Below are 23,196 nucleotides of genomic sequence, written 5' to 3'. Positions count from 1 at the left end.
GAAAAACCCCACATGCATGCTGGGGGCTCCTGCAGACACACTCTCCTGCACGTGGCCGTCACAGTGTCCCTTCCCAGAAGTGAACCCCCCAGGGACCTGGCAGGCGACAGCCATCCTCTGGGAAGTTAGGGGAGGAGGACACCTTGCTCCTGCTTAGTGACCAGTTCAGCTCCTGGGTCAAAAGGGAATTTTTTTCTGAGATCAACAGGGTGATGTCATGTTGGGGAAAGTGTTTCCCAGGTGGCTGGCCAGAGGCATGTGTCTGTGGCCGCGGCTGCCCCACCTCCTGGACACACCTCTGCTGGTGACACAACCCTGTTCCCTGCTACTCGGTTCCCGCTTATCTCTCCCGCCTTTTCGGCGCCACCACCTTCTTGGAAATGAGTGGGGCCAAAGGGGAGGGGGCTTAGCATCCCCGCCCCGCCAGGAGGTCCCATAAAAGCAACTGTAACTGGGTCCCCAGACGGCAGAGCCAGTCATCCACCTGACAGCTGGGCAGCCAGACAGACGGCAAAATGGCACTGAACATGCAGATCCGGGCTGCCTGCCTCCTGCTGCTCCTCCTGGCCAGCCTGACCAGTGGCTCCGTTCTCCCGCACCAGGTGAGAACCCCCTGGGCCGGGGACTGGCTGGGCAGCTGGAATCAGAAGGGAAAGCCAGGCCCCTGGGAGGGGACTGCTGAGGGCAGCCGGAGACCCCAGCACAGGGCCAAGCTCAGGACTGGGCAAGGCAAGGGGGACGGGCAGCTGCTTCAAGGGCAGAGATGGGGTACTGAGTGGCAGCAACCAAGGGACCCCAGTCTAATTCCACAGTGATTTACTGAGTGCCCGCTCTGTGTTAGATCCTATTCTAGACAGTAGAGATCAAGCAGTGAACAAAGGAGATGAGAGGAGATATTCTCATGGAGCTTACGTCATGGTCGGGGAATCAGTCGGTGAACTTAAAAAAAGTAAACTCTTGTGTTTAGTGAGTGCTCTTCATGAATAACTAAAAGATGGTGGTAGAGTAATGATGAGTTAGCGGAGGGGGGGACTGCTTTAGATGGAATCAAGGGCTGTTTTGTGAGGAAATGTTACTTGACCTATGACTTGGAGGATAAGAGAAGGGGACCGCAAGCCAAGACGGAGGTCGGGGCAGGTGTGGTGGACTTGAGGATCGGAGGGCTTGGTGAGTGAAGGAGATGGTACTTGGAGATGAGACCAAGCCGTGGTCGTGCCAGGTCTTGTGGGCTACCGTGCAAACACTGATTTTCCTCCAAACGCAGGGGAAGACCTGCAGGCTTTTGAAATGGGGAAAGCTGAGAACTGACTGATAATGTGTTGGGGAATGGATTGTAAGGGATGAGATGCTGGCAAGGGGCAAGCATCCAGGCCAGGGAGAATGCTCTGGAAGAGTTAACAGCTGTGGAGAGAGGAGGAGACAGATCTGGGATATTGGAGGCAGGAGACACACCTGTAGGATGATGAGAAGAGGCCAGAAAGCAAGTTCACTCCAAGGATTGCAGCTGAGCCAGGGGATGCTAACCACCTGGGGACAAGCTGGCTGGTGGGAGCAAGTCTGAGGCTCCACCTGGGCCCTGCCATCCTCAGTACCTCTTTGGCTTTCACAGACAAGACAGCTTGCAGACCTCCAGACCCAGGACGCAGCTGGAGTTGCAGCTGGCTTAACGGTGAGAACACGTGAAACCCTCTTCTGAGCCCCCCCCCCACCCCTTGCCTTCCCTACTCCCAGGCCTCGCTCATGCGCCCCTCCTGCCCACAGCCCGTGGTCCAGAGGCTAAGGAGGCGAGACACCCACTTCCCCATCTGCGTGTTCTGCTGCGGCTGCTGTCACAAATCAAAGTGTGGGATGTGCTGCAAGACATAGAGCCGCCCTGTCCCCCAACCCCTTATTTATTCCCGCTGCCCTCCAACACTCGGTGAATGGTCTTGGAATAAAATGGCTGGTTCACGCTTTTATTTTCCAAACCGAAGTCTGTGTTCTCTTTTCTCTTTGACAAAAGCCCGTGCCGGAGACTCGCTGCGGCCCCTGTCTTGTGAGGGCCAGAGCTTGGTGAGGTGTGTGGGATTGGTGTGTTGCAAGGGGTTGCAAGGAAGCTTGGAGGCTTGGTGGAGGGAATTTGTTTTCTCTTCTTCCCCTTCTTCCCCCACCTCAAAACACCTCGAATTTAGGTCATCGCAGCAGGGAATGAAAGTTAAAGTTTCCTCCTTGAAATCTTAAAACAAGGGTACAAATTCAAATGCCTAGCCAGAGTTCCCAAAGTAAGGTCTGGGGACTCCTCCAGGGCTCCACAAGGTGGAAACTACTAAGACGTTACCTCTTTTTCACTCTCGTTCTCTCGTGAGCGTACAGCGGAGCTTCCCAGAGGCCCCGGGACATGTGATGCTGTCATCACTCTCATGGCCAGTGGATTGTGTGCTTGTGTATCCTGTGCTTTAAACATTTCCCACTTTCAATCTCTAATACATTAAGCAACAATAGATATAACTCAGTAAAACTAAAGGTTTTTGGAGTTTGCAATAATTTTTCAGAGTATAAAGGGGTCCTGAGACCAAAAAGTTTGAGAATCACTGGCCTTCAGGGACCAGACAGGTGCAGTAAACAAGTGAGGTGTGATGAATTTGTTCCACAGGAGCCTCTAAACTTGTATTCTCTCAATAAGGACACACATTGCATGGGAGGCACATGGGAACTGTTTATTCCCCTCCACAAGGGGTTGAATTCCCTCCCTTTCCTCTTGAAAACTGTATCCTCAAATTAGGACTTTGGGTTTAATAGAAACACACTACTATATATAATATAGATAAACAGCAAGGACCTAATGTATAGCACAGGGAACTATATTCAATTTCTTGTAATAAGCTATAGTGGGAAAGAATCTGAAATATATATATAACTGAATCGCTTTGCTGTACACCTGAAACTGACATTATAAATCAACTACACTTCAATAAATAAAATTAAAAAAAAAGAAAAATTGTATCCCTCTCAATTGACCTAATTTCCCCACTTTGATAGAAAAAGAGATGCAAGACACATTTCACTATCTCCTTAGCCCAAGAAAACACATCAGGACTAGAATGATGATAAAGCCACTTGGCCTCAATGTTTCATAATGATAGGCAGGGGGGAGGCTTGGGACCCCACAGAAAGAGGCTGCCAGGCATGGGTGCCATGCCCAAAGGCAGGCCAAACATAGCTGGAGCTTCTTTTCAAGAGAAGGTGGCAATCCTTATGTTTCTCGGCAATTTCCTGATTTTTAAAATAATCAGTTTGGCAGATGATGAAAGGAATCTGATTTAAAAAAAAAATCAACATGCTGGGAGCCAAAATAACCCAGCTGGGAGCCAGCTCAGCCCTGTGCATCGTCAGCTCCTGCCTTGGAAGCCACGAGAGGCTGGTCCTCTGGGAGAGGGTTTCCTGAATGGAGACCAAAGGACGGGTAAGGAAGGCGAGGTGGGGAACTTGGCCTCCTCTCTGCTGCGGGATCTCACTGGCATCCTCTCCCTGCCCTGAAACCCCACCTCCTCCTCTGTAAGAGGAGAGAAGCGTTTACAGCACTCGGCTCCCTGGGCTGAGGAGGAGCGAGGGAGGGGCTTGAAGGGGTTTTGGAAATTGTCAAATGCTTCGTCAATGTAAGGGATTTATATTGACAGGGGAGAGGGAGGGGGAGGCCTTGAAGACCCCTGATCAGCGCCCAGGAGGTGGGAGAACCAAAATTGCTAACTGCATTTAATGACATCAGTGCTTTTCTCTCAGCTTAGCCAGTCCTCCAGGTGGTCCTAGTGATGTGAGGCAGTTAGCGGGCACCAGAATCTTCCCGAGGGCCTGGTAAAATGCAGATGCAGCAGGTCTGGGTGGGGCCCAGAAGGTGCATTTCTAACAAGGTCCCAGGTCACATTTTGAAGACTCCTGCTGTGAAGCTGCCAACTCTGGCTGAGGCGAGAGATTGCCTCCTGGTTGGACCAAGCACCAGCTCCCACTCCAGAGAGCATGGAGTAGGTGGGCCTGAGGGCTTGAGTCTGCCCTGAGATGAGTTTTGCTTGGTCTGCACAGTGTTTTAGAGAAAAATTGTACTAATACCTAAAGATCAAAATATTTCACATAAAATCTGAACTGCTGTAATGGGTTGAACTGAGTCCTCTAAAATTTAAATGTCGAAGTCAACCCCTGGACCTCAGATTCTGTGATCTTATTTGGCAATAGAGTCTGCACAGAGATAATCAAGTTAAGATGAGGTCATTAGGGTGGGTCCTAATCCAATAGGACCGCTGTGCTTATAAAGAGGGGCAATGTGGCCCTCTTGACTTCAGACTTCCAGCCTCCCGCACCTTGAGACAATAAACTGTTTTTTGAGTCACTGAGTTTATGATACCTTGTCACAGTAACCCTAGCAAACTAACGCACCTGCCTTGTCTGGAAGAATCAGGTGATCGGGCGGCACTGGTAGCTGGATCTGAGTGACATCTCGCCCTCCGGCTGGCAGGGACTCTGCAGTCCTCCATCCTCTGAAGGCTGGAGACGCGAGAATTCAGAGCTTGGTGATAGCGCCCTCTATGGGACACACTTTCCTGTGTATCCTGCCCCCAGGGACTGGCTTCAGTTCACACCCAGAGGGATGACAGACCCTCAAACTGCACAAGCACCCAACCCCGAGGGGGCTGGTGTTGACGCTGAAGGCTGTGACATATGAGTCCCCCTGGGATCTCTGCGTCCTCCCCAAAGCCCAGGCACCAGGCCCCTCTCTCCTCTGGGACCTAGGCGTTCAAGCCCCACCCCATTCTCAATGGGCCTTTGTCCCTGACTGGGAAAGGCACGGGCAGAGTCTGACATCATGAAGCCTGAGGTGGGGGTAGGACTCCCCCTCCCCCTCCCCCTCCATCCAGCCCGCTCTGACTCCTCATGCCCGCCTGAGGCTGCGGGATTTCCCCGCCCCTCACCCCCGCCCCCACTCCCCAGCCCAGGGCAGGGTTCTCCCTTGGGAGAAAGGACCCTCCCTCCTTTCCCACTTCTCTGGCCCGAAGGAAGACAGAGGATGCCCCAGTGTGACTGGACAGCTCATGGTCAAATCACTACTACACTTAGTCACACTACCACCACGGAAAGGTCATGACCAGTGCGAAGGGCTGGGGCAGCAGGAGGATCACTGTGATATCTGCTCATGGACAATCCCCACCTGGCTCCAAGAGTTGGCACAGTCCTTGCTGAGCACCTTCTGTGCACAGGCAATGTCCTAGGAGCTACAGAAGTGAACAAGATAGACAGACAGGCAGGAATCTGAGCTCAGGTGCCGGGGGCGGGGGGAAGCAGCTCACCGAGGGTGCAGGTGGGCAATACCGTGCTGAGGACCATGGAAGGACAGGGTAGCATTGAAATCGAGGGGCTTGGCTTGGTGAGAGGGGCTGGGCAGGCTTCCAGAGGATGTGGCATCCAAGATGGGAGCTGAAATGAGGCCGCTGCGGGCGGCGGAGTGGGGAGTGGGATGGGGTTGGAGGAGCTTTCCAGGAGGAAGGAACAAACGCAAAAGCCTCTGTTCAGAAGGTGCCACAGGGTATTTGAGGCACACATTCGTGCACCCAAACTGCATTTATGCATCTTAACTGCCAGGAGCCATTCTACCGGCAGGGTAGCCTGGGAGTAAACAGGCAAAGCCCTGTCCTCCTGGAGGTCATGTTCTCACGGAGGAGACAGTCAGTATACAAAGTCGTTTGTGATGGCCAGAAGAGCCTACAAGAGAATAGAGCAGGATGTGGGCACCAAACATGATTCAGGGAAGTAATTCTAGAGGGGGTGGGGGTTACTGGGACCCAGAGTGGGCATCCTGCCTCCTCTCCTGGCCACACTGGCCTCTGTGGCCTCCTGGGGCTGGGATTATCTCTAAATCACCACCAAAATTCCCTAGAAGCTTGAGGACAATGCCTTCTGCCTCTCAGTCTGAGACTTCCAGAGATATCAGAGCACCCTCCCAGGGTCCCAGAACCAGGGTGCGCAGTGATGGAGGGGGAATGAGTGAGGCAGCCACCCCCATCCCCTCCAGGAAGGAGCTCATGGAACCCAGGCGTCAGGCTGCCCAGTTCGAGCGGTGGTGACAAGGGCCCTTTGTGCCCCCCTCCCCCGGGGGCAGGGAGGAGCTGGGCCCTGGAGGCAGGCGGCCCCTGGCACCCAGGGGGAGGGGAGGGGCCGGCAAGTGGGGGCCTAGACCCTGGGAGGCCAGGGGACTGCGAGCGGGCCTGCGGAGCAGAGGGTGCAGAAGCAGGAGCATCAGGTGAGTACTGCAGCCGAGAGGGCCGGGGCCAGGAAGACAGCGAAGGACCAGGGCTGAGAGCCAGGGGCAGGGTCGCCCAGGGCCTGCGCAAGGCATTGTGGTCTGGGCCACGGCGGGTCGCTGTGAACTGCCACTAATTTAGAAGGGGGGACAGTGTTGCTTAGGACTCCTTTGGCCATGGGCAGGGACCCCAGGGGTTTGGGAAGAAAACACAGAGAGAAAGAATGAAGCACGCTCCTCAGAACCCCTCTGGTGGAGGTTCTGCAGCAACAGCTGCCCTGAGGCTCCCATGTTTGGGGCAGATAGGGTGGAAGTGGTCCTGGGCCAGGTGAAGAGCAGAAGGATGCCCAGCTGATCAGACACCTGCATCCTGCCATCTGGGAGGGGGTAGGGGCAGTGAGCTGTGAGTGAACGAGTTCCAGCACCTGAGTGCACGACAGGGGCGTGTGTGCGCACGCGCAGGCACCTCTCCGCGTGAGTCTTAATCCACATCAGTATTTCTCTGCCTCTTTTGACACCCCATTAAGGAAACTTTTTAGACCTGTTTTTCCTAATCTTTCTTCCCCCTTGAAATGTTAAAACTACGGATTTACTGTATATGTTTAGGTGCTGTGGCCCTTTAGAGAGCCACAAACCACTGTAGTAGCTAAGACGTTTCCGGACCCCACCCCAAGCATCATTTTTCACCCCCATTCAGAATGCCCGGTCTACACCTGCATTTTGCAGGTCTGCCCAGGCACTGTGGCCCTCACCTGTGTCAGTACTGTACCTTCCTGTCGCAGGTACAAAGATAGCATCTGCCTCTTGTCCGTCAGCACGTGTCTGGGTGTGTCTGTCCATGGACCTCAGAGTGTATGTCCAACCGATTGCCTTTGTGAGCATGTCACGCAGGCAGGTCCAGGTGTGTGTGCCTGACGGCTGGGCCCTTGTCAGTCCAGGTGTGTTATGGGCAGGATGGAGGGTGGCGCAGGTGTGCCTCTGTGACTGTGTGTGTCTCAGTGCCCGTCCATGCGTGCAGGGCCCTGGCTTCTGTCCATGCGGGTCCCTATGGTGTGCGCCTGCTCCTTCTGGCTGGGTCTAGATCTGTCAGATTTCATACCAGCATTTGCATGTGTCTGACCGTGCATGCGTCTATCCGTGGGAAGAGAGTGTTGAAAGTCAGCCACTTGGAAACCTTGGCTCCAACCCTGAGGCGACCCACAGAGCAGCCGGGTGCCAGGGGCTTACTCACCCCAAACCCTGGTCCTTCCTGGCCCCTCTCCGAACCCCGCCAGGAGTGCCCAGCTCTTCTCTCGCCCCCATCTACTCCAGAAGCCCCCCAGGATGAGACCCCCTCCCCCTGAGGGAACAGGGCTCTTTTGTACCGGGCTTGGTCCTTGGGAGGGTGAGGACACCAGGGGCCGTCTGTGGGGTGGGAGAGGGCGGCAGGAATTCACACGGCATGTTGGGAATGCTGATGCTGTGAAACCCAGTCATTGATGGGGCCGGGTCCCTGCCTGCCACCCCCAGGCCTCAGCCGTGGGACATCTGCTCCCTCCCCCCACTCACCGCCCGCCTCCCCCCCACCCCAAAGCTCTGCTGCTCTCCTTTCCTTCCCCAGAGTTCTCTTCTATCACAGCTTGTGGAGGAGAGTGGAGGGGGGTGATCTGAGTAGCTTTGAGGCTGTGTGGGAGGGTCCCAAGCATCCCTGAGCAACAGAGACCATGCGGGCAGCCTTACGACAGCCACAACTCATAGTAGATCCTGGAATTGGGTGGCTGAGGCTCAGGCCCCTGTCTCCTTGCACTTTTCCATCTCTTGTTCCAGGTTGGCTGACCGACAGCTTCAAGTGGGACCAGAAGACATTCCCAACTCAGGGAGACGGAGGTGAGGGGTGGGGTTCCAACTTCCCCTTCCTCCCAGCTTCTCCTGCTTCCTGTGGCTGGTCCACCCTGGACTCTGGCTTTACTTTTTGGAGATCCCCAGGGGCATGATGGTAGTAAAGATAATTATTAGCACATCCGTACCACATAGAGACAGGACAGTTTGGTGGTTAAGTTTGCAGACCTGAACGGGGTCTGCAGAGCTCCAAATGCTTGAATCTGAGTTCTGCCACTTACCAACTGTGGTAAGTTACTCAACCTTGCTGAACCTTAGCTATAAAATGGGACTAAGAATTGCATCTACCTCAAAGAGATCAAATTAATTCATATAATAGAGTAAAGCACTGGGGGTGGTACCTGGCTGATGCCACAGAAGTGTTCGTAACAATAAATAATCATAGCAGCAGCGGTGAACATCCGAACAGGTCTGCTTCCTGGTCTTAGGAGGGGCGCCATTTCCACTCCCGTGGCCTCTACTTTCCTTTCCCCTCTCCAGCTGTCGCTCACTCACTGTGCAAAATGATATTCCTCACGGCACTGCCTCTGTTTTGGATCATGATTTCAGGTAATGGCTGGGGGTCTAGGGATTCGGGGGTCTTGGCCCCTGAGCAGGCTGGGGTTGTTTCTGTGGGTCCCTGGACCCCACTTGGGCAGTGGAAGGTGATGGGAGCAGGGGCTGGGGGCATCCGGGAAGGACATGACCCTCCATCTCAGCGGTCCTGCTGGCCCACAGCCTCTCGCGGGGGTCACTGGGGGGCCTGGATGCCCTCGTCCATCTCAGCCTTCGAGGGCACGTGCGTCTCTATCCCCTGCCGCTTCGACTTCCCGGATGAGCTGCGGCCGGCGGTCGTGCACGGCGTCTGGTACTTCAATAGCCCCTACCCGAAAAACTACCCGCCGGTGGTCTTCAAGTCACGCACCCAAGTGGTCCACGAGAGCTTCCAGGGCCGCAGCCGCCTCCTGGGGGACCTGGGCCTGCGCAACTGCACTCTCCTGCTCAGCAACCTCAGCCCCGAGCTGGGCGGCAAGTACTACTTTCGCGGGGACCTCGGCGGCTACAACCAGTATACCTTCTCCGAGCACAGTGTCCTGGACATCATCAGTGAGTCTCCCGAGGCTGCTGCGCGGGCGCGTACAGGGGGCAGAGCAGTGCAGGGGGCGGGGGCGCGTCAGGAAGTCCTCCCAGAAGCTTTCCAGGGATGTCTGGCTGGCAGGACCAGGGACTTGTCGGTTTGGCTGGGGGGTAGGGGGATGGTAGTACAAACGCCCATACCCACACGGACAGGGCAGATGACAGACATGGGCAAAGCAGGGGTCCCAAGTAGTCAGAGGAAAACAGTGCTCTTACTCTTCTAGAAACACCTGGAGGAGGGCAGTGGGGCCCGGGGGTTGCGGTAAGGACCCTGGATCCCTGCATGAGCTGGCCTACTGTGGGCAAGTTATTTAACTTCTCTGGGCCTTGTTTTCCTCTTCTGTAAAATGGGAATAAGAATAGCACTGAAAACTCAAGGAGGGAACAGCTGTCAAGCGCTCAGAGGAGTGCCCGGCACACGGCGCCCAGCTCTGGCCGACTGGTGCTGGCTGAGAATGCAGGGCCATGGCTGTGAGATAGTCTGAATTTTCAAGGGAAACCAGAGCTGTGTATTCTGTGTATTTTCAACATTCGTTGCTGATTCAGATATTAAGAGAGTACATCCTAAATTTAGGCCAAAGGAAATGCAGCGCTCAGTGAGTTTTGGCAATCAGAGTAGGGCCCACTGGCTCATTTCTGAGAGGCATGGAGTCCTTAGATTCTGGCTTCCCATCAACTCAGCCTATCTGAGGAGCCAGGTTACAGCCTTGATGCAGAAACAGACTCCCCCAACTCACAGCCAGACATAGACACGTCTCCAGGACATACTACACACACCACACCACACACACAGGAAGGTAAACCAAAGCAAACGTGGGAAGGAGAGAGGTTTCTTTCTTTCTTTCTTTTCTTTTTTTAGTTTGATTTTGGGGGGGAGGTAACTAGGTTTATTTATTTATTTTTAATGGAGGTACTGGGGATTGAACCCAGGCCCCCGTGCATGCTAATCATGGGCTCTACCACTTGAGCTCCTCCCCCAGGACAGAGGTTTCTTGAGGAATATAATGAAGTCTGCAGAGCACAGATGATGACGCCAGAGTTATAGGGTTTGAAGGTCAGTTTACCCTGAACTAGCTGAGGCCTCAGTTTCCTCATTGCGAAATGAGCAAAATAATATTACCCACGTTCTAGTTTTAGCATGGCTGGAAGGACTGGCAAGTTAGATGCTAAAATGTACTCAGGCCACGCTATTGTTGTTTCCATTATTACATCCGGTGTTGGATCTGCGGAGGGCTTCTGGGTGCAGGGTACCCAGGAGAGAAGGTGGGAGGAATTCTACATCCATGAACAGGGAGGGGACCAGGTACCAGGAACGGAGTCAGACAAGGTGGGGGTGTCCTGGAGTCCAATGCTGCTTCCTCACGCTCCTTCTCCCCCTCTCACGTAGACACCCCGAACATTGTGGTCCCCCCGGAAGTGGTGGCAGGCACGGAAGTGGAGGTCAGCTGCATGGTGCCCGACAACTGCCCAGAGCTGCACCCAGAGCTGAGCTGGCTGGGCCACGACGGGCTGGGGGAGCCCACTGTGCTGGGGCGACTGCGCGAGGACGAGGGTACCTGGGTGCAGGTGTCGCTGCTGCACTTCGTGCCCACCAGGGAGGCCAACGGCCACCGGCTGGGCTGCCAGGCCTCCTTCCCCAACACCACCCTGCAGTTCGAGGGCTACGCCAGCCTGGACGTCAAGTGTGAGCCTGGGTGTGGGCCGGGGGCGGGCCGGGGGCGCGGCCGGGGCCGGGGTCTGCGGCTCAGGCCCTCTGACCTCGGCCGTGTCCCCGCTGCCGCAGATCCCCCGGTGATAGTGGACGTGAACTCCTCGGTGGAGGCCATCGAGGGCTCCCACGTCAGCCTGCTCTGTGGGGCTGACAGCAACCCGCCGCCGCTGCTGACCTGGATGCGGGACGGCACGGTGCTCCGGGAAGCCGTGGCCGAGAGCCTGTCCCTGGAGCTGGAGGAGGTGACCCCCGCAGAGGACGGCGTCTACGCCTGCCTGGCAGAGAACGCCTACGGCCAGGACAACCGCACCGTGGGGCTCAGCGTCATGTGTGAGTCGCCGCCCTGGGGGCGCAGGCGCCTGGCGCTGGGGACATGGCCTCACTCAGGGCCGAGTCGGGGGTCAGGGCGGTCAGGGCCACACCCCATCTGTGGTTGAGGTGAAGATGGAGAGGAGGCTGCAGGTTAAAGCGTTCCTTCATTCTTTCTATGGGTGTCTGGTGAACACCTACTCTGTACCCCTCTCATCACTAGGGCAAGATGGGAAGAGACAGGTGTGGTCCCTGCAGCCCAGGAAAGCTTGTTAAATTCAGTTTCCTGGGGCCAGATCTGGGCTTGGTCCCGGAAGTCTGCATTATAAAATGAGGGTTGAGGGAAACCCAGGACTCACCCAGACGCCATGGGCACCCCAAACATTATGGGGACCCAAGGGAAGGGGTCTGGACAGACAGGATTCTTAGCTAGGAGCCAAGGAAAGGTCATTCGTTCATTCATTCATTCACAAATATTTATTGAGGCAAAATGCCCAGGGCTGGGGATAATAATAATGACAGCCCCAGCCAACGTTTACTCAGCAGTTTCTGACTGCCTTACACAAATACTCTTCCCCCAGGCATCCCCACGCTGGCTCCTACCCGCCTCCTTTAGTCTCACGGGAGCCTTCCATCAACATCCTAGTTAAAGCTGTTCCCACCCCGATTTCCCATCCCACCTTTGTTTTTCTCCAAAGCATGTATCCCCATCTTGTCAACTTTATATTTGATTTACTTACATAACATCTGTCACATGGGCAGGGGTCTTCATCTACCTTGTTCAGGCTAAAACAGTGCCTGTCACTTAGCAGATTCTCATTGACCCCTATGAGGTTGGGAATATTGTTAAACCCATTTTCTGGATAAGATAAATAGGGTCCAGAAGGGTGACGATATGGGTCCACACACAGCTGGGAAGGGGTAGAGCCGAGATTCAAACACAAGAACTGGCTGCAGAACTCCTGTTTTTGTTAACGAGACAGCCAGGCCTGGGCTTGCCTGAGCCATCTGAGCTGGTGTGCTCAGATTAGGGGGGTCGGGGGGTCACATTTGGGGGTGGGAGTTGACTGGCAGAAGAGGCACCCCTGGCTTCTGACCATCAGCCCCCTGTCCTGCCCCCCAGATGCACCCTGGAAGCCGACGGTGAACGGGACAGTGGTGGCCGTGGAGGGGGAGACAGTCTCCATCTTGTGCTCCACACAGAGCAACCCGGATCCTATTCTCACCATCTTCAAGGAGAAGCAGATTCTGGCCACGGTCATCTATGAGAACGAGCTGCAGCTGGAACTGCCCGCCGTCACGCCTGAGGATGATGGGGAGTACTGGTGCGTGGCCGAGAACCAGTACGGCCAGAGGGCCACTGCCTTCAACCTGTCTGTGGAGTGTGAGTACCCCCTCTGCTCCCCTGCCCCTCCTGCGAGCGGCTGGACAATATTCCTGCCCACCCCTACCCCCGTGCCCTGTGGTGGGGGACACCTGAGTTCCTGGGAGACACCCACGCACCCCAACCAAGGGTCAGCTTTGCTCCAGCAGAGGAGGATCAGGGAAGCAGGGAATCCACAGCAAGAAAACAAAAGTTCCACCTGAGAGTGCTGCGTCCTCAGTTGGCTTTTGACTAAGGAGATTTCTGAACCCTGTGGCCACTGTACCTTTGCATTAACTAAAATCATAACCACAACATCTAACCCTTGTGGAGCATCACTAGGTACCAGGCACTTGTTAGAAGCTCTGTACAGGGACCCAGACTTTCATTCTTACAACAGCCCAACAAGGGAGGTTCTGTTACTGTTACCAGTTTCCAGAGAAGGAAACTGAGGCCCTCAGAGGTTATGCCACTTGCACAAGATCACACAGCCAGAAAAACGGCAGAACTGAGATTCAGATCCAGAGGTCTGGTTCCACTCTTCTGTACTCCCCAAAGTTGACCTCATCCTATGTTATGACATCAGAATACATTGATCAAGCTATTGTTATGTGCAAGGGCTGTGTGGCTTGGTGGGAGGTGGGGGATAGGACCAAGAGGACACCGAGCTTATCAGCAGATATAGTATAACCAGAGAGATGAGATGGATGCATATAAAAAGCTGACTGTCTTAGGAATGAAGCTCATTGTTCCACTGCCAGCCCGGGCCCTTCCTGCCCTCCTCTGTGCGGACAGCACGGCCAGTGCCCCACCCCCAACCCCAGCCACCATTCTAGGTCATAGCTCCCAAGTCACAGTGTCCACTCCCCCTCCTCCAGTAACTCCCTCTGGAACATCACCTCCATATTTCCATTCCCCTCTGCTTCCTCCTCACCTCCAGCCTGGCCTCTGCCACTTATCTCCAAACGTCACCACTCCAGCCTCAACTATTCCACCTACGATGGTCCCCACCACACAAAGTTGCCAGAAGGCATTGAGTACAGTGCATACTCAATACTCTGCGTGTGGCGATAGTGGTAGATACGAGTCATTCCTGGAGGGCCATCTCCCACCACTTGGCGATCGCTGTCACTGCTCCGCTAACCTTTCATCCTGGGGCACCTTCCCTCCCGGTCTTTGCTCACTCACAGCATCCGATGCTATCACGCGTGTGGGTTGTGCGATCCCCTGCCTTCTCCAAACCTGCCCTCCTGGGCCAGCTTCCCCTCTGCCTCATGCTTTTCCCTGTTACATCTGCTTCCCAAGCCAGGGGTTCTTTGGTGTAAGAGTCAGAGACCCCTCTGACAATCTGATGGATGCCCCTGAACATACATACACCTCCATCTCACGTACATTTTCGGTCACAGACCCTCCCCTATAGGAAGAGTGGCTGCAGCAAACGGTTATCAAGGGCTGAGGATTATATCGCCGGCACATGTTATTTTGCTGGGCCCTTGTGGTCGCCCCTTGGAGCAGCATTGTTCTCAATGTCTCCCTTGACTGAGGAGAAACTGAAGGTCAGAATTCCCCAAGGCCATGCAGCTGGAAGGCTGGCCAGAGCCAGGATTCTTTTGGACTCCTGTCTGCCCACTTCTAAACGCCTGGCTGCTTCACCCCCCACCACAGTCCTTGGTACCCAAGGACTCCCTTAATCTGGCCTCTTTTGAAAACAAACAACAGATTTGGAGAATAAGGCCTTCGATCTGCTGGACCGGAGGAGCAGCTGTGCCACCCCGTCCACCACTGAGCCCCTCACTGGGAACCAAAGCCTGTGTTGCCGCCTGGGAGTCTGGCCTCAGCCTGCTGGGTAGAGCCACCCCTGAGGCCCCTCTCTGTCCCCTAAGTCTGTGTTCCCTGGAGCTGGGCCTTCAGTGCTCGCTGCCACTGAAGTGGGTGCTCCTGGAGTGGGGTTCCCAGACCGTGTGGGACATGCAGGGCGCTCACACTTACTGAGAGCTCATGACGGGCAGGAGACCGAGCCCTTTGCACGTGTTGACTGACTTTGTTCTCGCAACAATGTGATTGGGGGCAGGGACTGCCCCTTACCCCAGTTTAATGGGAGGAAACTGAAGTGTTACTGATGTCCGGCACCCCGACCTGGGTCCGAATCCCAGCTCTGTCTCCATCCTGCTGCGTGATCCCGGACAAGTGACTTCACCTTTGCTGAGCCCTAATTCTCTTCTCTGAAGAATGGGTATAACAGTATCTTACCCTAAAGATGGTGGTGAAGAATGTTATGGTGAGTGGCTACAGCGCCTGACAAGTCCCACGTGCCCTGTAAGCCTTAGGCATCCTCAGTTTCCCACTCATCTCTCCTTTGGACTCCAGGCTGGAGTCGGCCCCGCCCTCCTGCTGCCAAGGCTTTGCTCACGTGCGCCCTCTGCTGGAATGGTTCCATTTATCTAATCCTGAATCCCTGGCCGGGATGTTAAGCCTTTCCAACATACACACGAGCCCACTTCGGAGCAGGGTCCTCATGGCCCTTCACAAGTAAAGGACCATTACTCCTGTTGGCACAGATGAGAAGTCCATCTTGGAGGTCCAGGAAGCTGAGTGGCCTGATGGTGGCCACTAGCCAGTAGGTGGCAGAGCTGGGATTTAAGCCAAAGCTGTCTCACTCTAAACTCATTTTTTTTTAAACTGACATATAGTCAATTTACAATGTTGTGTCAATTTCTGGTGTACAGCATAATGTTTCAGTCATACATATGTTCAGTCATACAAATATTCTTTTTCATATTTTTCATTATAGATTACTATAAGATATTGAACGTAGTTCCCTGTACTTTACGGTAGAAATTTGTTTATCTAATGTATATTAGATGCAGTTAGTGTCTACAAATCTCAAACTCCCAATTTATGCCTTCCCACCCCTTTTCCACCTGGTGACCATAAGTCTGTTCTATATCTGTGAGTCTGTTTCTGTTTTGTAAATAAGTTCATTTGTGTCATTTTTTAGGATTCCACATATAAGTGACATCATGTAGTGTTTTTCTTTCTCTTTCTGGCTTACTTCACTTAGTGTTATGATCTCTGGGTCCCTCCATGTTGCTGCAAATGGCATTGTTTTATTCTTTTTTATGGCTGAGTAGTATTCCATTGTATAAATATACACCACATCTTCTATCCCCAGTCATCTGTCGATAGACATTTAGGTTGTTTCCATGTCTTGGCTATTGTAAATAGTGCTGCTGTAAACTTCCCATTCTTTGTGGGACTTGGGGTTTGTCTAGCATCAGTCAGGGTTTTGTAGGTATTGAGGCTGCTGGCAACGCCACAGAGATGCTGAGCATGTGCAGCAAGGGTGTCAGCATTCCCACAGCACTGGGGACGGACACTGTCACAGAAGCACCAGCGGTGCGGTCTTTTTTTTTTTTTTTTTTTAGCAGTGCAGTCTTGAATGAAAGGGTTTACACAATTTAATCACTGTCAGTTCAAGTTTGTCAGTAATTTATTCTGTGATCTGTTAATACTACAAGCATAGTGCGTGTCTGCCTACCAGAATTTGGAATATTTAACTTTTAATTTACTAGACTTAGAAACGTGTATATACATTGAGGTTCCAATTGGAATCATCTCTTGCAGATACACTGGTCATGTAACTCACCTAACAGCCCATCACTGTTACCTGCATATTTTTTTTTTTTGCTGGAAATGGAAAATAAGTAGGGTAGATGGGCCCAGGGTTTTTTGCCGCTGTGTGACTTTTGGTCAGAACTGAGAACCAGACAGAGCTCAGACTAGAGTGAGCAGAAGGGAGTGCCAGACTCTCCAGGAGGGAAAAAGAACATAGTTGAAAAAAAGCAACATTCAGTGTTCACTGAATTCAGTGAATTGGAATTTCGTATTTTGGGAAATGAAAGGAAAAAAACACATACCCGTACCATTATTGTAATTCAAATGGGAGCAAAGCAAAGCTCAACATCATGATCTTGGGTGGAGGGTGGTGTCTGAGGCCCGGGGAATCCCATGTGGGAGGGAGGGTCAGGATGCAGGGAGCTCTGGGGATAAGAAGAGGCAGCTCCTGGATGGCCTGAAAGAGAGGCTGGCTGAATTCAGTGCACAAGTCTTCCCAGAGCTCCTGCAAGGTGAAGGGCAGGTTCTAAGTAGGGGGGACAGAGTGGGACAGAGCGAGAGCCTGTCTTTTTGTTTTGTTGGGTTTTTCTTGGGGGGGTGGGATGGGGGCAGCAGTAATTAGGTTTATTTATTTGCTTATTTTTTTAAGGAGGTACTGGAGATTGAACCCAGGACCTTGTGCATGCTAAGCATGCGCTCTACTACCTGAGCTATACCCTCCCCCCTGCAAGAGCCTGTCTTGATGGAAATAAGAGACCAGGCACATCAGTATATAACACAGGGAGGGCTAAGTGCTGGGGAGAAAACCCCAGTGGATGGTTAGCGAATGGAGGCACAGCGCACACGGGGTGGCCACAGGAAGAGTCGTGGTTGGCACAGAAGCTGCATGGAGTGAGGGCGTGAGTTTGGCAGGTGTCAGGGGAGTGTTCCAGGCTGAGCGAGAAACCAAAGGCCCCAAGGTGGGAAGAAGTTTCAAGCGTATGAGAAACAGCAAGGAGGCTGATGTGACTGGGAGGGAATAAGCCAGGGTGAGAGGAGACCAGAGCGTGGCTAGGGCCCGCGGGGCCTTGCAGACCAAGGAGAAGAAGTTGGTTTATTCCAAGTGACACGGGGTGGGGGTGGGGATGTGCAAGTGGAAGGCGGTTTTGAGCAGGGAGCACCACAATCTGTTTATGTTCTACAAGGCGAACAAAGCTAGAGAGGGTGTAAGAGATAGTGCAAAGGGGAAGCCCATCTCTGCGCCGGCTGCCACCCCTGCCCTTGGTCCTCAGCCCGGGAGTCCCTGCGGCCTGGCCTCGTGTTGTCACCAGCCCACCGGGTCTCGGTCTCTCCCCCACAGTTGCCCCCGTGATCCTCCTGGAGTCCCACTGTGCGGCGGCCCGAGACACGGTGCAGTGCCTGTGTGTGGTCAAATCCAACCCGGAGCCGACCGTGGCCTTCGAGCTGCCCTCGCGCAACGTGACCGTGAACGAGACAGAGCGGGAGTTCGTGTACTCTGAGCGCAGTGGCCTCCTGCTCACCAGCATCCTCACGCTGCGGGGGCAGGCCCAGGCCCCACCCCGGGTCATCTGCACCTCCAGCAACATCTACGGCACCAAGAGCCTGGAGCTGCCTTTCCAGGGAGCCCGTGAGTGGTGTGGCCAGGGACGGGGAGCCACTGGGGAAGGGGGGGTGCTCCTCTGGGATCCAAGCTCCCCTCCGCCAGGCTGACCATCGGCCCCTGAATACAGGTCAGGCTCTGCAGTGGATCAGGTGGTAAAGATTCCCTTTCCAGTCAGTTAGGAGAGGCTGCTCTGAGTTTGCTTGTACTGTACCGGCCCCGCTTCAGGGCCCTCGAGCAACTAAGGCCTCCAGGCCAGTCAGTCGGGGCGAGGATGTGCCGGCTGTGCAAATGTTTTCACTCTGCCCTAGCCTGTCTCCTAAAAGCGCAGGTGTCCTCACTCCCACCAACAGATCTGAGGGCGCCTGGGTCTTCTCTCTCCTCAGACCGCCTGATGTGGGCCAAGATTGGGCCCGTGGGGGCCGTGGTCGCCTTTGCCATCCTAATTGCCATCGTCTGCTACATCACCCAGACGCGCAGAAAGTGAGTGGCCTGCCGTGGCTGAGCTAGGGGTGGGGAGCCTTCAAGGGCAGAGCGGGGGCTGGGCGAAAGCTGGGCAGGTGGTGGGCTAGGTATGGGTGTGGAAAAGGGAATTCTGCTCTGAGAATGTTCAGCTGGATGGAGGGGAGAGGGCTCCCGCTGACATGAGCCACTGCGGTCGGGTCACGCCTGCCAGTGCCCGGGCCCAGTACTCCCCACCAGTCATTCCCTGTTCCCCACATTCTATGCTACGGGCTCCTGCCCTCCTGGAACTCTCCCATACACACTCCAGTGTGATGGGGAGAGCCGGTACCCCTGGCTTGCAGCCACAGCATCAGTCACAGCTGGTCCCAGAAGCCCCCCCGTGATTACACACATCTGTGGGAACAAAAACATTCCCCTCCCCAAACCACACCCACCTGCCACAAGTGCGCTGCTGCTGTTTTCCTTAATTCCTTGCTGGGACCGCTGCTGTGAGAGCCCACACACGTCAGCTCCTCCGACAATCAGTGAAACTCCCTGCTCCACATCCTGGCAGCGAGAGGGGCAGACAGCCCCAGGGCATATGAGGAGAACCCAGAGGAGCAAGGCTGGGGTCCTGAAAGCGGCAGAGACCAGGGGCCAGGTGGCTACTCCTCAGCCGTGAGGCAGGGGAGAGACGGGCACTGGTGGACAGGAAGAAGCTGTCACTCTGAAGGGGCTGCCGGCCCCACCTTAGGGAGATGGGGAGCAACTCTGGGGTCTTTTGGACCAAACTCCTAAGGTCGATGGGGTTGCAGAAAGGGAGGGGGAAGGGAGGGCTTGGGGTCCCACTGGGGCTATGTTCTGCCCCACAGAAAGAACGTGACAGAGAGCCCCAGCTTCTCGGCGGGGGACAACCCCCCGGTCCTGTTCAGCAGCGATTTCCGCATCTCCGGGGCACCAGAGAAGTATGAGGTGAGACTGGAGCCCCGTAGCTCCAAGCTAGCTGGAGACCTTGGATGCCAGGGACACCAAGGGTCTGGGAATGGCCTGGGGGCAGGGGGAGCTGGTCCCTCAGAAGGGAAGGAGAGGAAGTGTGGAGGGCTGGCTTGGACCTGGGCTGGGAGGCGGCGCCCAGACTGAGGCCATGAAGGGGGCTGTGGAGCTCGGGGCCGAGGGACGCCCTCATCCTCCCCACCTGGGTCTATGACTGCATTTCCTTCTCTAATAGTCCAGAGAGGTCTCTACCCTGGAATGAGCACCCCAGAAGGTAGGTTCCGGGGGCCTCAGTGTGCTCACCTCTGGGCCCTCGTTGGGCCGTGGGGTTGGCGTGCATGTGTCTGCGTCCCTGTCAGGCGTCCACAATGGTCCCCGGTTCAGTCTGGCCCTACCCAGCACTTCTGGCCTTGTCTCTTCTGTCCCACTGCTGCTCCCCTCTGTCTGTCTGTGGCCACTGTCCTGTGTGTGTGTGTGTCTGAAGGCCTGTGTCGGGGTGAGGAGGATGGAAAGCTTGCCAGGGATGCCGAAGTTACACCTGCAGCATCTCCCAGGTTGAGGAGGGGACCACACCAGACCCAAACGTACTGAGCCAGACATTTACAAAAATTGAGGAAAGCGGGCTCCCGACCAGGTGGCTTTAATTTGGTGAAGTGTTATGGACTGAATTGGATGCCCTCAAATTCCTATGTTGAAGACGGCTTCCTGGTGACATTGACTTGTAGGTGACTTTCAGGCTTAGCAGTGAGGGGGCTGTTGTGTGTAGGGATCAGCTTGAGCAGGGGCCCCAGAGGGGGCCCTGGACACTATGGGGCTGGCTGGGCTGGTGGTCCTTGAGGAAGGAGGCTCACCCAGGGTGTTGGGACTCAACTCTGGAGCCGTGGGGGTGCCAGCAGGTCTAGCCTTTGCCTCTGGAAAAGGTAGAACACGACCTCCTAATGGGTTGGTTCCATTCACAGAGTGAGAGGCGCCTGGGATCTGAGAGGAGGCTGCTGGGTCTTCGGGGGGAACCCCCAGAGCTGGACCTGAGCTATTCTCACTCGGACCTGGGAAAACGACCCACCAAGGACAGCTACACCCTGACGGAGGAGCTAGCTGAGTATGCTGAAATCCGTGTCAAGTGAGGGAGCTGGGGGCAGCCCGTGTGGCCACCCCCCCCTCAGGACCCTCGCTGGCCCCCACTGGCTGTGGGCTCCCTTTCTCCCAAAAGTAGTGGGGGCTGGGGCAGGAAAGGGATGGGGCAGGTGACCGTGAGGTCCCGGGGGGCCTGGCCTCCCCCTCCTTCCCAGCTGCCCCTGCCCTGCCAGACCCCCCACCTCTGCATTGTGGCTCCCCTCTAACCCTCTTTAACCTCATCTGTCTGGAGGGGAGCTCCGTCTGTCCGTGTTATTTATTGCTACCCCCTGCCTGGTCTCCTGCCCCTCCCCCACCTGGCCCCAGGGCCTGTACGGAGGGACATGAAATAAATGCCCTGAAGCCAAACACCCATCTAAATCCTAACGACTCTGATCCAACCCTGAGGAGCCTGCCACCCACTGCATTTCCTTCACCAAGTCCTCAGAATTCTAGCCCTGAGCCCAGGCCAGCTGCCCTTAAGTTACTCTGACTCCGAGCTGACAGCTGTGGGCTGGGTCTGGTCCACAGGGTGTCATGCTTGACTTCTGAGTGATTTCACATAATGACTCTCATTCCAGTTTCTGCCAGTCAGAGTGACTGACAACACCAGGCTTGTGCTTACACATTGCCACGTCTCACTGAAAGAGATGGTGGCTGCCCCTTCTGAAGGAGCCTGGCTCCTGACTGGCCACAGTCCCCACCTTCCCCTTTTGTCCTACACCTGGCTGGCTTCACTCACTGATGTTTCAGATCTTATGCCCTGCAGGCTCCCCCCGCTTTCAATGTTTCCAGAGCCTGTGTTGGCTTGACTCCCTCACATCCGTGCTGTACTCTGCAGCTTCAGTCTTTCCAACTTCATTTGGTTCAAGAACACCCATCAGGCATCAGCTGTGATTTATGCCCCTTCAGGGAGCTCAGGCTGTCCTGGGAAGTGACCCCCGCCCCAAGACAAACCCGTGAAGATGAGAACGCTGGGACCCAGTGACGCTAGGTGATTTTTCCCAGGGTCCCAGAGCCAGGAAATTGGCATGGCCAGGCGATAGACTCAGTTCTGCTTTGTCCATAACCCCTGTCAGGAATTTAAAGATGGCCGGATGCTCTGGCATGAGTGGTGTTAAAACTAACATTTTTGTCAAGTGCTTACTATGAGCCACATGATTCTGCCTGATTTTTAGGAATTACTCTATCTCCCTTTGCCTTCCCTAATGACCAGGACAGCAGTTCTCAGAGTGGGGTCCCTGCACCAAGAGCATGAGCCTCACCTGTGCCCTTGTCAGAAAGGCAGAGCTCAGGCCCCACCCCAGACAGCAGAAATCAAAACCTCTGGTGGGGGGTACCCAGCAGTCTGGGTTTTGACAAGTCCTCCAGGAGAGTCTGATGCACGGGTGTTGAGAAACTGGAGGAGCCGAGGCGCAGAGGTGAAACCACTTCCTCCAGCCTCCTGCTGCGACTGTGCAGCCCCAACCTGAGCCCAGGGCCCTGGCCCCCGGGGCCCACGCACTGACCGCCGGGCAGCCCTGGCGTGTCAGTGAGGAGCCGCGGGAGCTCACGCGCTCTGCAGGTGACAGAGCTGCAGGGCTGCGGGTGACTCAGGTATGGTTCCCGAGAAAGGTGGTTTTCCCTGGTTTTCAAGGAAGGCAGAGAGCACAACAGAGGCCGAAATCAACATCCAGAGGCAGGAATAACCACACTAGGCTGGGAGGGAAGGGGACGAGGCCGCTTCAGCTGGGATGGGAAATCCACACGCAGGCGACGGGAAGAGATGCGGGTGGCAGTGGGGCTGCGGGTGGCGGGGTTGGGACCCTACCCTGAGGCCCTCTCCTGATGTAGGGAGTCATGCAGGGAGGACAGTGAATAAAATACCTCACACACAAGCCTGGCTGCAACGTGCGGTCCCTGTAACAGGGACAGCTGTTACAGCTGAGAATGGAAGTGTGACTTAGGGTCTCGGGGTCGGGGAGGTGTCCATGTGGAAAGAAAGTCACTCAAGAATGCCCTGTGTGAGGGCCCCAAGTGACTCCAGGAGCTGAAAAAAGCCTGGAGAGGGTGGCCGAGGACAGCAGGGGCTTCACGGCAGCCACACTGGAAGTTTCGACCAGGTTTCCTGCACACAGGCAGGAGCCCCGCCCTGACACATCTGTCCCCTGACGAGGGACCCTGGCTCCAGCAGGTCTGGCCTGGGAGGAAAGCCCTGAAGGACTTTGCCCTGAGAAGCTGAGCATGTCAATAACAAGGGCCTTTGGCTTGAGCACCTGGCGGTGAGCCGGGGCCCCCAGGAGGGGTGTGAAGCCACTTTTACGTTAATAGTCACTTAGTCTGTAGCAGAACGAAAAGAAACCAGCAGACCAAATTTTTTTTTGTTTTTTTTTTTTTGTTTTTGATACAAGCTTAGGATGAGACTAAATTAAAAAAAAATCAAGTGAATTGATTTAAAGAAATGGATGAAATAAAAATATTTCAGGTGGTTCACAGGCAGGACAAATGTCCTGATGGTCACAGGCAAACCTTTAAAGTTTGGGAAACAATGAAATGATCTGACACAAAGACCATATCATCTCTTAGGAGGGACTAACATTCAGCGATGACACACAATTGAGTTGTCACACACCCCCCGGAGTTCATGGTTACTGAGCACCTGCTGTGTGCCAGGCCTGCGCTGGGCTCTAGCGATGCCACAGAGACTGAGAAAACTGCACTCTGACCTGGTGGAGCTGACATCCTGTGGAAGAGCCAGAGAATAGCCAGATAAGCAGGGGCGCTCGGAGAGGGAGTGTGCTAAGACAGAA

The 23,196-nt window shown here is 54.9% G+C and overlaps 2 protein-coding genes across 3 annotated transcripts; both read left to right on the top strand.

The window, feature by feature from the left end:
* The first annotated feature begins 230 nt into the window (after positions 1–230).
* On the top strand, positions 231–1,912 carry HAMP (hepcidin antimicrobial peptide). The gene is made up of 3 exons (XM_031672019.2): positions 231–602; positions 1,610–1,669; positions 1,762–1,912. The coding sequence occupies exons 1-3, from the start codon at positions 516–518 to the stop codon at positions 1,864–1,866; spliced, it is 252 nt and encodes an 83-aa protein (XP_031527879.1). The 5' UTR covers positions 231–515; the 3' UTR covers positions 1,867–1,912.
* A 1,461-nt stretch (positions 1,913–3,373) lies between these two features.
* Positions 3,374–20,776, top strand: MAG (myelin associated glycoprotein). 2 transcript variants are annotated; one of them, XM_072968799.1, is made up of 11 exons: positions 3,374–3,442; positions 8,072–8,131; positions 8,624–8,692; positions 8,861–9,229; positions 10,647–10,943; positions 11,043–11,300; positions 12,403–12,663; positions 17,597–17,884; positions 18,244–18,340; positions 19,174–19,273; positions 20,254–20,776. In XM_072968799.1, the coding sequence occupies exons 3-11, from the start codon at positions 8,647–8,649 to the stop codon at positions 20,416–20,418; spliced, it is 1,881 nt and encodes a 626-aa protein (XP_072824900.1). In that variant the 5' UTR covers positions 3,374–3,442; positions 8,072–8,131; positions 8,624–8,646; the 3' UTR covers positions 20,419–20,776. The 2 variants fall into 2 exon arrangements, with proteins under 2 accessions (XP_072824900.1, XP_006217135.3); XM_006217073.4 differs by lacking the exons at positions 3,374–3,442; positions 8,072–8,131 and adding an exon at positions 19,530–19,568 and having other exon boundaries at positions 8,585–8,692; positions 20,254–20,358.
* The last annotated feature ends 2,420 nt before the right edge of the window (positions 20,777–23,196 follow it).

The sequence above is a fragment of the Vicugna pacos genome, chromosome 9 (genome assembly GCF_048564905.1).
Source record: "Vicugna pacos chromosome 9, VicPac4, whole genome shotgun sequence".
Lineage (NCBI taxonomy): Eukaryota > Metazoa > Chordata > Mammalia > Artiodactyla > Camelidae > Vicugna > Vicugna pacos.
The sequence above is the reverse complement of the archived record's forward strand: the minus strand, read 5'-3'. Positions and strand labels throughout refer to the sequence as shown.